At 45.1% G+C, this 13,722-nt stretch overlaps 1 protein-coding gene across 1 annotated transcript; it reads left to right on the top strand.

The window, feature by feature from the left end:
- The first annotated feature begins 2,884 nt into the window (after positions 1-2,884).
- On the top strand, positions 2,885-7,868 carry LOC136645067 (toll-like receptor 7). Its single transcript, XM_066621317.1, has 3 exons — positions 2,885-2,890; positions 4,515-5,826; positions 5,863-7,868. The coding sequence occupies exons 1-3, from the start codon at positions 2,885-2,887 to the stop codon at positions 7,680-7,682; spliced, it is 3,138 nt and encodes a 1,045-aa protein (XP_066477414.1). The 3' UTR covers positions 7,683-7,868.
- The last annotated feature ends 5,854 nt before the right edge of the window (positions 7,869-13,722 follow it).

Genomic DNA, 13,722 nt, shown 5'->3' with positions numbered 1-13,722 from the left:
ATTGATAGCCCCACATTCTTTGTGTAGCAAATTGCCAACTCTAATCTGTTTCAATCATTCACTTTCTCCCTGGACTCTTTTTCCCACTCAGCTTCCAGTCAATTAGCTATCCTGCATACCTAGACACATCCTGCCTCCAGAACACAGGCTCTGTCCTTCAGCATTTTGGGAAGTTTTGCCCAGCAGTCCTCTCTTCTTGACCTTTCCTTTTTTAAGCCATTTCTGCTCAACATTGCATATAAGCAACAGGGACCAAATGTGTACACCTGTGGGCTGGGCAGAAATGGGTTAATTCCTTACTTTCTTTGCCCCCTTTTCTCCCCCACATCTGCCTTCTCCACATTCTCTGAAATCCCTGCTTCTCATTCCTCTGCCTTTATGCCTTGCTGTTTGGGCTCCTTAGTCTCAGGGCCGGCCCATCCATAAGGCCAGCTGAAGGAGTTGCCTCAGGTATCAGGTTGATGGGGGGGCGCCCATCTCTGTCCACCAAACTTGTCTTCCCTGCTGCTTCTCCTCATACCGCTTCCTGTATTAGAAAAGGTGGGGAATGAGAGGAGGAAGAGAAGGAAATGTGGAGGGAAGGGAGGTGCTGAGCTAGAACATTGGAGAGCAGGAGGAACAAAGGCTGGCACATCACCAGGTAAGGGGGCAGTATTTGGCCTGCTGTTTCAAGCATTAGGACCAGCCCTGTGTAGCACTTTTGTAATGTGGTGTCCAATCAATAACATGCCTGTGCAGTAGGATTGGAGGCAAGTGCAAAAGGCTCTCTAGTATTAGCAATCTCTATGCTAATACTGGTGGCTTCCAGCAAGCACACTGATGCATGGTTAACAACTGGCAATTCAAAAGTGTAGGTAAGATCAGTGGCATCATGACATGGAATGCCGCCCAGTGCCACCTTGGGCCCACCACCTCTGCACAATTACAAAAAGAAAGCAACCGCCCACAGGTCCCCTTGCACGGTTTCTTCAGTTGCAATAGTCCAGGACTTCTGGGTTGATTTAGAGGGACTGCATGAATGAAGGATCTCCTTCATTTGTGCTGTTTCTGTAAATCAAACTGGACATCTCGCATGTCTGTGTTTGAAGAAGTCACACCAGAAGCAAAGAAAGGAGGTGGGTGGTCCACTTCCCGCTTGTTATTGATGCAGGTTGTATCCATGGCAGACTGGAAGGAGGCAGTAGCAGTGGGGTTAAGGGCACCCTAAATCTGCCACCCTCCTGACCCCTCCCCCTACAATCTGCCACTGATGCAACTTCAGGGGCTTCCCCAGTCCTCAGAATGCCTTTTAAACCAGAAATGGTGTTTTTTGCCTCTAGGAGGCATTCTGAAACCCGCCCAGACCGGTGGTTGTGCGTGGCCACTGCGGGCTCCAGTTGCATTCAGAACTCACATGGGCTCTGAAAACCATGGGTGTCCAGGAACAGATCCCGTGCAGATACAGAGGCACCACCTGTACTGCTTTTCAACAGAAAAGTTCAGAAAGTGGTTTACCAACCAAATCACATAATTAAATGTTTCCCTGTCCCAAAAAGGCTCACAATATAAAAAGTTACAGAAGAGACACCAGCAACAGCCAATAGAAAAGACACTGTGCAGGGGCCAAGAGGAAGAGTTGCTCTCCCCATGCTAAATATAAGAGAAGCACCACCTGAGAAAGTGCCTCTTTGCCCAGTTAGCAGGACACTGTGACTTAATTGATAGAATGATATATGACCCAATCCTATCTGTCGATTGCCCAAGAAAGGCTGGTGCTCTGGCCACTGCATCCAATACATCATTCTGGGGAAGAAGTCAGGCAAGAGGAGTGAGAAGAGGAAGTACTTACCTCCGTGTCAGCCACTGAAGAGTTCCTTATGAGACCCCTCAGAACTCTGTATAAGAACATAAGAAGAGCCCTTCAGGATCAGACCCAAGGCCCATCTAGTCCAACTTCCTGTGTCTCACAGTGGCCCACCAAGTGCTTCAGAGAGCGCACAATACACAGACTGTGTCCTGGTGCCCTCCCTTGCATCTGGTATTCTGAGGTAGCCTACTTCTAAAATCAGTAGCTTGCACTTACCTATCATGACTTGTAACTCATGATGGACTTTTCCTCCAGAAATGTGTCCAGTCCTCTCTTAAAGGCATCCAGGTGAGATGCCATCACTACTTCCTCTGGCAAGGCATTCCACAGACTAATTACATGCTGGGTAAAGAAATATTTTCTGTTGTCCATCCTAACTCTCCTACTCAATTTTAGTGGATTTCCCCTGGTTCTGGTGTTGTGTGAGAGGAAAAAGGGCATCTCTCTATCCATCCCTTGCAGAATTCTCAATCATATCCTCCCTCAGACACCTCTTTTTTAGACTGAAGATTCCCAAACACTGTAGCCTTTCATCTTAAGGGAGTTGCCCCAGCCTAGTAATCATTTTGGTCACTTTCTTCTGCACCTTTTCCATAGTGGAAATGGAAAGTTTCTGTAGCTCTGAGGAGCTTGCTGGACGTTCAGGATCTGGTGGCTGCTGGTTTCATCTACCCCTCTCCTACCCCGATCGCCACCCCTTTCCTGCCTCTCCACTGTCAGAACCCCACCAGTGAACAGTCTACGCTGCTGGCAGTATGTGTCTTTCCAGCTGCTGCACCAGCAACCATGCATGCCAATGGGGCCCTCATAATGCTGGTATACCTACCACAATGCCCGCATTACGGAAGGCTAGAACCGAGTTGCTAATTACTCTTGTGAGAAAAGTGCCTCCATCCTGACTCAGTGTCACATAAGCAAACTCCATGGTGTGAAATAGTTCCTTTTCTTCAGTTCAACAGGTACTTGTACATTGGAAAACATGGTTCTGGTTTCCACACCACAAAGAAAGAGAAGAAATACCTGTGCAGCCCTTTGGGCATGAAGGTAAGCCTCTGCCTTTCAGTCCAATTGCTACATTACCTGGTCACTCACGTTTGCTAAAGCGCACATCCTGGTTAGCCAATTATGTTTCAGTAGGAATCAGCTTGACTCTTCAGAGCACATGTTTGTCATTTAATACATTAATAGATACTACCCTTCAGGAGAATGCTATTGGAATAGTTCACAACAAATAACATAGTCACAAAAGAATGGTAAGATACCAATTATGGTTTTTTTTAATCGTAATTTTCATAGAGAACGAAGTTAATGTGGAGTTCGGTTATAAATCTTCGCTGAATCTATTCCAGCCCAGAGGTTTGTACCCTCAATAAAGACAGGAACAGAGGGTTCTTAAAACAATTCTGCAAGGCTAGAGACACCAGCACACTTCTCCATGCTTGACTTTTTGCCTTTGTCTTAGAGCAAATACTTAGGCTGCCTCAGAAAGATCTCCAAAGAAGGGGCCTGTGCTCAGAGAAGTTCACCACTCTTCCCCTTTTCCTTACCACTCATGAGACCAGTGCTGTCAAAGGAAATGGTAGCAGCAGTGCCCCATGGGGATGAGAGCAGTTTTATTCCTCTTCCTTCCTTGTCACATCACCTTGGTGTGTTCCACAGCAGCACATCAGGAGAAGAGTATTGCGCCACAGCTGTTCCAGTGGCAAAGAGGCCTTCTTTTCTCCCATAATCACTCTGACATGTTGGACCAAAATGTTCCAAGGATTCAATGGTCCTTGGGATTTGGAACCTTCCAGCATATTTGTATAGCAAAAGCCCAACAGGGGGATGGGGAGGGAAAGCCTTTCCACTCCTTGCACGGCAACGCCCCCACTGCTTTACTCTTGACATGCTGCTCTGGAGGGCAAAAGAACTATAGGAGGGAGACAAGAAGACTTTTCTGCATGGTGGTGACACCATGAATAGCTAAAAGGGGGATTTTTAGGGGAACCAGCTGTTAGGAGGGATGATTATCTTCTGATGATCCATGTTCTTTCCAACGGGGGTAGAAAGAACTTGGATCACTTTCAAGCTAAGCCCCCTCCTGCTTTGCACCAAACATTTATTTAAATGGCTGGATAAATTGAGTGCCCAAGGAGCCAACTAGATTTCCTGCAAGTAGTATCTCAAATATTTAAAAGTAGCTTTAAACAGTATGGCCAACGCTGATGCCGCAGTTACACCTCATGCATACACTGATGTATGTTTTTATGTTACTCTCATGAGCACCTACTGGATAATGCCCACTGGTTCTTATTATTCTGTCATATATTCTGCCTTTTTGGACAAATTATTATTATTGTGGGCCTTCCTTATCCGTAGATTTGAGCATCTGCAGATGCTAAATCAGTGCCTCAGAGGACTTCCTGGACATGACCAGAAGCCACTTCTGGTTCATGTCGGCTACTTTTGATTGGTCCGTGAGGTGTTCTGAGGTGTGTGTGTGGGGGAGGGGGTAGCACGTGGCCTTGGTCCACCTCAGACCATCACCTGGAAACAACATACCACAAACATTTTACACCACACAAGAATCCTCAATCTACAATTGTTTTACTATTTACAATAACCAAATATTTGGAAGAAATCCTTCATTCCGTTTCTTATGATTTGCATTTTTCTTCCCCTCTAGGCACTTCATCCATGGCACACAAGTATATTGTTTTTCTTTGTGCCCTCCCTGTTTCCAAAGGTGATGTCAGCCATACAGTTTCCTAAATCCTTGCCCTGTGATGTGACTCCTAATCTCTCAGACGCTTCTCTGACCGTGGATTGCAGTGATCGTCATCTCACAGAATTTCCCCAAGGAATTCCTAGCAATGTTACCAACCTAACGCTTGCCATTAATCATATCCCAGAGATTGACCCGCGATATTTTGAGCACTTTGAGAAACTTCTGGAGATTGATTTCAGGTGCAACTGCATCCCGGTCAGACTGGGGTCGAAGGTACATGTGTGCACGGAGAAACTAAAGATCCAAAGGGACAGTTTTGCCAGACTCCCCAGTTTGGAGTCATTGTACTTGGATGGAAATCAACTCTCGACCATTCCTCAGGGTTTGCCTTCTAATTTACGCTTACTGAGCCTGGAAGCCAATAGCATTTTTTCCATCAAGAAAGAGAATATGTCAGGGCTGGAGAACCTCACATACCTCTTTCTAGGGCAGAACTGCTATCATCGCAACCCCTGCAATGATTCTTTTGACATTGAGGAAACCGCTTTCCAGAACCTGACCAGCCTAACAGTGTTGTCCTTGAAATCTAATAATTTAACCAAGATCCCAGATAACCTGTCACCCACTTTAAAAGAACTGTACCTCTATAACAACAAGATTCACAGTGTTGGGGAGCGCAATCTAAGCCATCTGAGTAATTTGGAAATTCTTGATTTGAGTGGCAACTGCCCTCGCTGCCACAATGCACCCTATCCTTGTGAAGAATGCCCCCATAATGCAAGTATTTCAATCCATCCCAATGCCTTCTACTCCTTAAAGCGACTAAAAATTCTGCGACTACACAGCACCTCCCTTCAAAGAGTGGATCCTAACTGGTTTAGAAATACTAACAATCTTGAAGTGCTCGATCTTTCACAAAACTATTTAGCTACTGAAATTGAGCATGCCCAATTCCTAATGTTCCTCCCTAAGCTGGTACAGCTGGACTTCTCCTTCAACTTTAATCTACGAGAGTATCCTACCTATTTGAAACTGTCAGACACATTTTCTCACCTTTCTAATCTGCAAGTGTTAAGGATCAGAGGCTATGTTTTCAAGGAACTGAATCACTATGCCCTAGAGAATTTAATTCACCTTAAAAATCTGACCGTGCTGGACTTTGGTACTAATTTTATTCGGAATGTTAATTTGAGTATATTCAAACAGTTTCCAGCTCTTAAAACCATTAATCTTTCCTTCAATAAAATATCTCCCCTTTCACACGAATCCTGTAATAGATTTTACTCTGTTCCCAGGTCTTTGGGAGTGCACTCAGTAGGCCACTCAAATGGTCAAGTGGCGCACTCGAATAGCCTTATACTGCGAGATGTGAGTTACTTTAGTTTCGATGACCGTGCTCGAAGCTGTAAATCTAAAGACACAGAAGCTGCATATTCTTTGCCTTTTGAATCTTCTTGTAGCAAATATGGGAAAACGTTAGATTTAAGCAGAAACAACATGTTTTTTATCAACCCCTCTGATTTCCAGCAACTTGCTCACATTGAGTGCCTCAATTTGTCAGGTAATGCTATGAGCCAAACTTTAAATGGAACTGAATTCCTCTCTCTGCCCGGCCTGAAATATCTGGACTTTTCTAATAACAGGCTTGATTTGTTGTATTCAACGGCTTTTCAAGAGCTGAAAAAACTGGAAGTTCTGGACCTTAGTGATAACAGCTACTATTTTCAGGCAGAAGGTATCACTCACATGTTAAATTTTACCAAAAATTTGGTCTCTTTGAGGAAATTGATTATGAATGGGAATGAGATATCAACAACCACTAATAAATGGATGGAAAGTGATTCACTCCACACACTGGAATTTAGAAAGAATCGCTTAGATATTTTATGGCGGGATGGATCTAAAGAATACTTGTCACTCTTCAGCAACCTGACCAGCCTGGAGCAACTTGACATTTCTGACAACTCCCTGAGTTTTATACCACCTGATGCATTTGACGGCCTGCCTTCAAAGCTCAGGGTGCTAAGGTTGGCCAATAACAAGATGAAGAAATTCAACTGGGGGAAACTTCAAGTTTTGCTTCACCTGGAAATCTTAGACCTTAGCAACAACCAACTGGGCACCATCCCCCGTGAACTGAGTAACTGCTCTAAGACGCTTCAAAAATTCATTGTGCAAAACAACTGGATCAGAAAGTTGTCAAACAATTTTCTCCAAGGCGCTTTCCAGCTGAAATATTTGGATCTCAGTTTTAACAGGATCAAAAAGGTGAAGAATTCTAGCTTGCCAAAGGATGTTATCAACAATTTGGATACGTTACTTTTGCATGGTAATCCTTTTACTTGTAATTGTGATCTTGTGTGGTTTGTCTGGTGGATCAACCAGACAAATGTGACTATTCCTTTACTGGCTACAGATGTGACTTGTGAGGGCCCAGGTGCCTGGAAAGGTAAAAGTGTGATTTTGCTGGATTTGAATACCTGCGAGCTGGACCTCTCCCCGATCCTGTACTTTGTCTTTGTCTCTGTAATTCTGTCCCTCATGGTCATCACAGTTATGAGCCACCTGTATTTCTGGGATGCGTGGTACCTCTATCACTTTTGCGCTGCCAATTTTAAAGGCTACAAGCGAATGTCTTCACCTGACGTAGTGTACGATGCTTTTGTGGCTTATGATAAGAAAGATAAGGCAGTCACTGAGTGGGTCCAGAAAGAGTTAGTTGAAAAACTGGAAGATGAGAAACAATTCAACCTGTATTTGGAAGAGAGAGACTGGCTTCCAGGATGTCCGGTTTTAGATAACTTGGCTGAAAGCATCCAGATGAGCAGAAAAACCATATTTGTGCTGACAAACAGGTACATTGCAGATGGCAGCTTCATGACCGCCTTTTACATGGCACACCAGCGCCTCATAGAGGAAAAAGCAGATGTCATTATCCTGATATTTCTTGAGAAGGTTTTGCAAAAGTCAAAGTATCTCCAGCTCCGGAAGAGACTATGCAGTAAGTCTGTCCTCGAGTGGCCTGCCAGCCCAGGGGCTCAGGGTTATTTCTGGCAGTGCCTAAAAAATACACTAAAAACAAACAACAGCACCAGATATGACAAGCTTTTTAAAGAAATGGTATAGTTTGATTATGTTCTAAGACCATATTTCAGGTTAAGCCACACAAATAAAATGCAAAGAAGGCACATTTCAGCCTCTTCATGCAGGACCTCCTAAAGCAGCATTTCCCAAACTGTGGGTCAAACTGATCTTTGGTGGGCCATGGGCCCGCCAAGCCCAGGATGCTGCAGAACAAAATAGTGCATAATCCGGAAGTCACTTCTGGGGGTTGCCTATGTGCACTGCCCACATCATTGGTTGCATTTCCCAAACTGTGTGTTGCATTAGTGCATCATGACACACATTTTGGGAGACATGACATGGCCAATGACATGGAGAGCATGGTGGCACGTCCCAAAAGCAACTTCCGGATCGCATGACATTTGGTTTTGCAGCTTCCTGGCCTTGCCGGAACCTGATCCACTACAGGCAATGCTGTGAGTTGCCAAGGTAAGACGTTTGGGAATCCCTGTTCTAAAGCATTGGAAGTAGAGCTGAACAGGAACCAAGCCTTAAGCACGTCTTCATTCAAGAAGTTTAAGACAAATGTTGCGAAAGAAGTCCAGTTGGTTTGGCAGTAACAGCCTAATCCTACTCTCTGCCCCTTCTCCCCCACTCCGCTGCCAATGCTGCAGCCCCAAGGGAGTTACCGCTTGCAGCCTAATGTTGCCTTTCTGCATAAGAAAGGTGCTCCAGCTTTTGCTACATCAAACCACAAGCCACTTCCTGTTGTTAGTTTAGTGGCCAGTTTGGAGAAATTGGGCAGTGCATTTTACTTTACCAGCTGTGCTCTTGTCGTTATGATGATGATTAAACTTCCTCCTCTGCACGTTAAAGCATTTCAATGGCATTACGATGGCAATTAAAAACATTGAGTTTTCACTTCCAGACTTGTGACTGTAAATACAGGAATCATTTTTTATTCGTACCCGCATTGCTGCTTTTATTTTATTCCTGTGTTATTCTGAATTATGTCTAACTCTACAAAATTCCAATACAGGGACAGAATTCACAACTGGTAGACCACAATGGAATATCAAAAGTGAAGTGTGATTTACCCTCATGTCTGTAGTGGGCCTAACCATGCTAAACGACATTTATTTAGTAGAAATGCTGATACCCAGTCTTACTGTTGATATTGTAAACCCAAAGGGGCTTTCAAAATGTCATGAAACAATTTAAAGGCCCCCCCCCCCAAATTGCAATGAAACAAAGTCACAACTAAGGGGCGCAAAACTAACAGAAGCCCTCTCCTTCAGATGATCTGGTTGCTGCTGTAGCCGCTGTCTACTAAGGGCTGTGACAAGCCTAAGAGATATACCCCCTTCCTTGAAAATGTTACTGAGCCACCTCAGCAACAAATGTCAAGTATCACCCACCCATGCTGCTGTTCTGGCCAGACTGCTGCTTCTGCTCTCAGTTGGGGAGGGGGCAACATTGCTGCCTCATTGTGTTTAATCCAAGGATCAGTCTGGATGATGTTTGAAATCCCAAAATGGCCCCACACAGAACAGGGTATGTGCACTCCTGATACCTGCATGTCCTATCCCCTCCTCTCTGAACCCAGTTAATGCCTTCCTAGTCCAAGTCTATCTAGATCCCTGCATAGCTATGCAGTAGTACAACTATATAGCTTCTGCTGCATCCAGTGGGGGATTTTTGACTGCTGGGGGTCTCCTTGGGGTATGGGGACATTTGTCCTTTTGCCCCAGGGTAAGCCCCAGTAGCCACTATGGGTTAACTTAGATATGTGCCAGATGAATGGCTGGTGTAAGTTCAAGTTGAACTGTGAAAGTGGATCAGGCCCAGGAAGGGGGTTGGGATTCGGCAAGTGCTGCTGCTGATCCCATCCCCTCCTGAGCCCTGTCCACCCTCCTCCCCACCACCATTCCACTCTCCCAGTGCCCTCCCCACCCTGTTCTACCACTGTGCGAAAACCTGCTCTGGTGGTCTTTGCAGAAATGTTGGTACGCACAGAAAAACCTCCAACCTTCCCACAATACTCTGGCAACATGTGCTGCCAGACAATGCTTTACAGCAGCTAATGCTAGGAGAACACATGTTCCACTGGCTGGGCACCCAATTAGCATTGGGCTACCCACTGTGGAGGAGGGCCAGTTTAATCTGAGTCACTTTTCTATACGTGTGCTTAAGCCTAGTAGGTTTAAGACACTTGTGTATATGGATGGTTCAGATCTGTTTTCCCCACATACAATTTAAGGAACTCATGTGGAAGCGAGGAGAAGCTAAGGGATGTGTGTGCCCACAGAGTGCATATCCTTTACAGTGTTCTGTTGGTTTGAGGTTAAAAATATTGCCTAACTGGCCCACAATGTGTCTATCTACTTCAGGGTTTGAGCACTGTTACATTGAAGCCTGAGCGAAAAAGAGCTTTTCAACAAAAAAATTCACAAAGCAGAAAGACACCAGCAAAGAGTCATCTGTTCTGAGAATAGGAAGCCTTGATCTTCCCCCTGCTAAATGTACTACTTCAAAGTAGTCTTCAAAGGTCTTCAATCAGACCTCAGTATCAGCGATGGATTCGTTGCCAGACAGACCCCTTGCAGATACCAAAACCCAAAGATAAGTGAATCTGCAAGTTGGTCCAAAATGACCTCTGGTTGTGTCTGGAGGTGCACAGCCTCTGTGAGCCTCAGGCTTCTGGAGGTGCTGGAAAGGCACTTCCAGTTCCTGGAGGCCTTTCTGCACCTCTGGCAGAAGCCTCAGAAAGCCACTCTCTGGTCACATCCAGAAACTCAGGTCCAGTCGTCCACTGTGTGTTCAGAACCTGTGGTGAGTTAAATCCATGGTCCCCAATCCTTGGATAAGGAGGATCGACCTAAAATGCAATTTTAATACAGCCTATCCAGTGGGAACATTGATACTGTTATATAATCTGATACTGAGCTTTTCAAGACTACCTTTAATTAGCAGCTTCCTCTCCCCCCCCCCCATTTTTTTCAAGCACAGCCTGCACTCTAGAAAGCCAGTAGGTAAATCCTCCCAGCCCAGGTTTAGGAAAGGACTGAGAGCAATTAAGGAATGTCTAAGTGACCAATGGGAAAGCAACTTAGGGCACAATCCTAACCCCTTATGTCAGTGCTTTCCAGCACTGACATAAGGGCAATGACGTTCCAAGGTAAGGGAACAAACATTCCCTTACTTCGAGGAGGTCTCCATGAGTGACACCCAACTGCAGGATGCAACACATGTCCCATCAGTACCGCTATGCCAGTGCTGAAAAGCAGTGACATAAGGGGTTGGGATTGCACCCTAGTGCACTTAAAATAATCTAGCTACTAACTTAGCAAAAGGTGCAACAAGAAGTGGAAACTTGGTTGAACAAGCTTTATCTCTGAGTAAACAATTTTGGGGAAGTGTTAAACTTGTAGATTGGGACAGTCTGGTATGCGTTACTTGAACCTGGATTATAAAATGCTTAAAAAAAATTCCTTACCAAGGTCTCTAAGCAAACTTAGCTGTCACTGGATAAGAGGATCAGTAGAGGAAGCAGAGAGTAAGAATAAACAGATCATTTTCATAATGGGATAAACTATGGCCCTCACCTACTCTTTATTGGAACTGATGCTATTTAACATTCATAAATGATCTTGAGCCAAGATGGAGGTAGCCAAGCTTGCAGAAATGATTCAGGATGGGGACATCTGAAACAGATTGCTAACAGCTCCAGAAGGATCTTTCCAAACTGAATGAATGGGCAGCATAATGGAAAATGACATTTGGTCTAAGCAAATATGAAGGGATGTGAATTGGAGCAAACCCTCATAATTTCATATATATTATGAAAATTTACGTATATATTACCTACATATGTGATATTTACATGTATACACTTAAAAATCTGTATCATCTGTGACTATATGTTGATTTATTCTGAAGAAAGCCATTTGGGTGCACCAAGAAATACTGCTTGATACAACTCTTCATATGCCTATCTCTATCAGTTATGGATGGCATGGCTATGATTTCTTACATGTACCTAAAACACATTTGAAAGTGCAGTTATGCTTTGTATGCAATGAGCTGTTGGTACCTTAAAGAGAATGTGAAAGTATCTATGGAATTCCCCAGAGCTAAAATAGCAGAAATTCACCTAGCGTTTCAGCTTTCCCCGGTTTTAACCTACAGCTATTGAAGACTGGACTTGTTATTCTGTGACATATGACTGCAAGATGTGCATGTTTCAGTATATGGTTGGCCGAGCAGCTGTCACAGCCTCATGGCACAACTGAAAAGGGAGAAGTTTGACTTCTAAAACAATTTTAAGTATTATGAAGGAAATTCTGTTCGGGGTTCCCCCGCTGGGACAGGTTTGCACCCTGTGAAAAATGCAAAACTGTGGGTAACATCACCACCACCACTGGCTTAGCTGTGTGTTACAATCAACATACAACAGTTTCCTTGTTCAACCTTGCAAATACTTTCAACATTGAAAAAACATGGCATCCTACCTTGGGCTGACTGGCAATCCTCTATTAACCTGCTCTGGTCTTAACTCCTGAATTAGCAGAGAGTTAAGTGACTGCTCCATCTCACAGCCATGGAGGAGGGAGAGAAGATGACTGCTCACAGAGTATAGCTAGAAGACTGCCATTCGTAGAGCTGGGCTTACCTGTAATGGTACTAGCAGCTCTGTGATACTTTTGGTTACAGCAGAGGTCAGAAAGCAAAAGAAATTGTTCAAAATCTATCACTCCCACCAAGAGCAAACTGAGATGAGTGTGGAGCTAGTCATAGTTGCTGCTAACACAATGATACTACGTTTACTGTTGACAGACAGTTGGCAACCTTCAGTCTCGAAAGACTATGGTATCGCACTCTGAAAGGTGGTTCTGGAACAGCGTCTAGTGTGGCTGAAAAGGCCGATTCGGGAGTGACAATCCCTTCCACACTGGGAGCAAGTGCAGTCTGTCCCTGGTCTGTCTCCCTGGCTATGGGCCTTCCTTCTTTGCCTCTTAGCCTCAGACTGTTGGCCAAGTATCTCTTCAAACTGGGAAAGGCCATGCTGCACAGCCTGCCTCCAAGCGGGCCGCTCAGAGGCCAGGGTTTCCCACTTGTTGAGGTCCATTCCTAAGGCCTTCAGATCCCTCTTGCAGATGTCCTTGTATCGCAGCTGTGGTCTACCTGTAGGGCGCTTTCCTTGCACGAGTTCTCCATAGAGGAGATCCTTTGGGATCCAGCCATCATCCATTCTCACAACATGACCGAGCCAACGCAGGCGTCTCTGTTTCAGTAGTGTGTACATGCTAGGGATTCCAGCACGTTCCAGGACTGTGTTGTTTGGAACTTTGTCCTGCCAGGTGATGCCGAGGATGCGTCGGAGGCAGCGCATGTGGAAAGCGCTCAGTTTCCTCTCCTGTTGTGAGTGAAGAGTCCATGACTCGCTGCAGTACAGAAGTGTACTCAGGACGCAAGCTCTGTAGACCTGGATCTTGGTATGTTCCGTCAGCTTCTTGTTGGACCAGACTCTCTTTGTGAGTCTGGAAAACGTGGTAGCTGCTTTACCGATGCGTTTGATTGATCTCCAGCAGCTCATGGATCGTTTTAGCAAGGCCTGCCAAGATTTTGGACTGACGATCAGCCTGAAGAAAACACAGGTCATGGTTCAGGATGTGGACTCACCTCCATGCATTACAATCTCTGCACATGAACTGGAGGTTGTCCATGACTTTGTGTACCTTGGCTCAACGATCTCCGACACTCTTTCTCTCGATACCGAGCTAAACAAACGCATCGGTAAAGCAGCAAACGCACTGCATCCTGTGGGTGGGTGGGGCAGTCATGGAGGCCACATCAAGGTAAGGAAGCATTTGTTTACAGTGAACTAGGGACAGCATTGCAACTGCATCCACGCTGTAAAGGTGGTTAGGATTGGGCTGTAAGCGTGATAAGATGGCAAACCAAAGTGAGCCTCCCAAGAGATGGAGAGGGCAAAGAGGTTAAAAAAAGGAAACCAGAGGGAAGCAGATGATGGAAGTTGGCATTCTCCCCAGGCTAAGGCTCATAGAAACATGGCAATCCCAGCTCACAACCAGGGGAAGCA

The sequence above is a fragment of the Tiliqua scincoides genome, chromosome 3, assembly GCF_035046505.1.
Source record: "Tiliqua scincoides isolate rTilSci1 chromosome 3, rTilSci1.hap2, whole genome shotgun sequence".
Taxonomy (NCBI): Eukaryota; Metazoa; Chordata; class Lepidosauria; order Squamata; family Scincidae; genus Tiliqua; species Tiliqua scincoides.
This window is presented reverse-complemented; position numbering and strand designations above follow the sequence as displayed.

Bases quoted from the DNA above. Each gene is read 5' to 3' on its own strand.
- LOC136645067 (XM_066621317.1), top strand. The intron at 5,827-5,862 runs GTAATAGATTTT...GGTCTTTGGGAG, and splicing joins TCCCCTTTCACACGAATCCT to TGCACTCAGTAGGCCACTCA.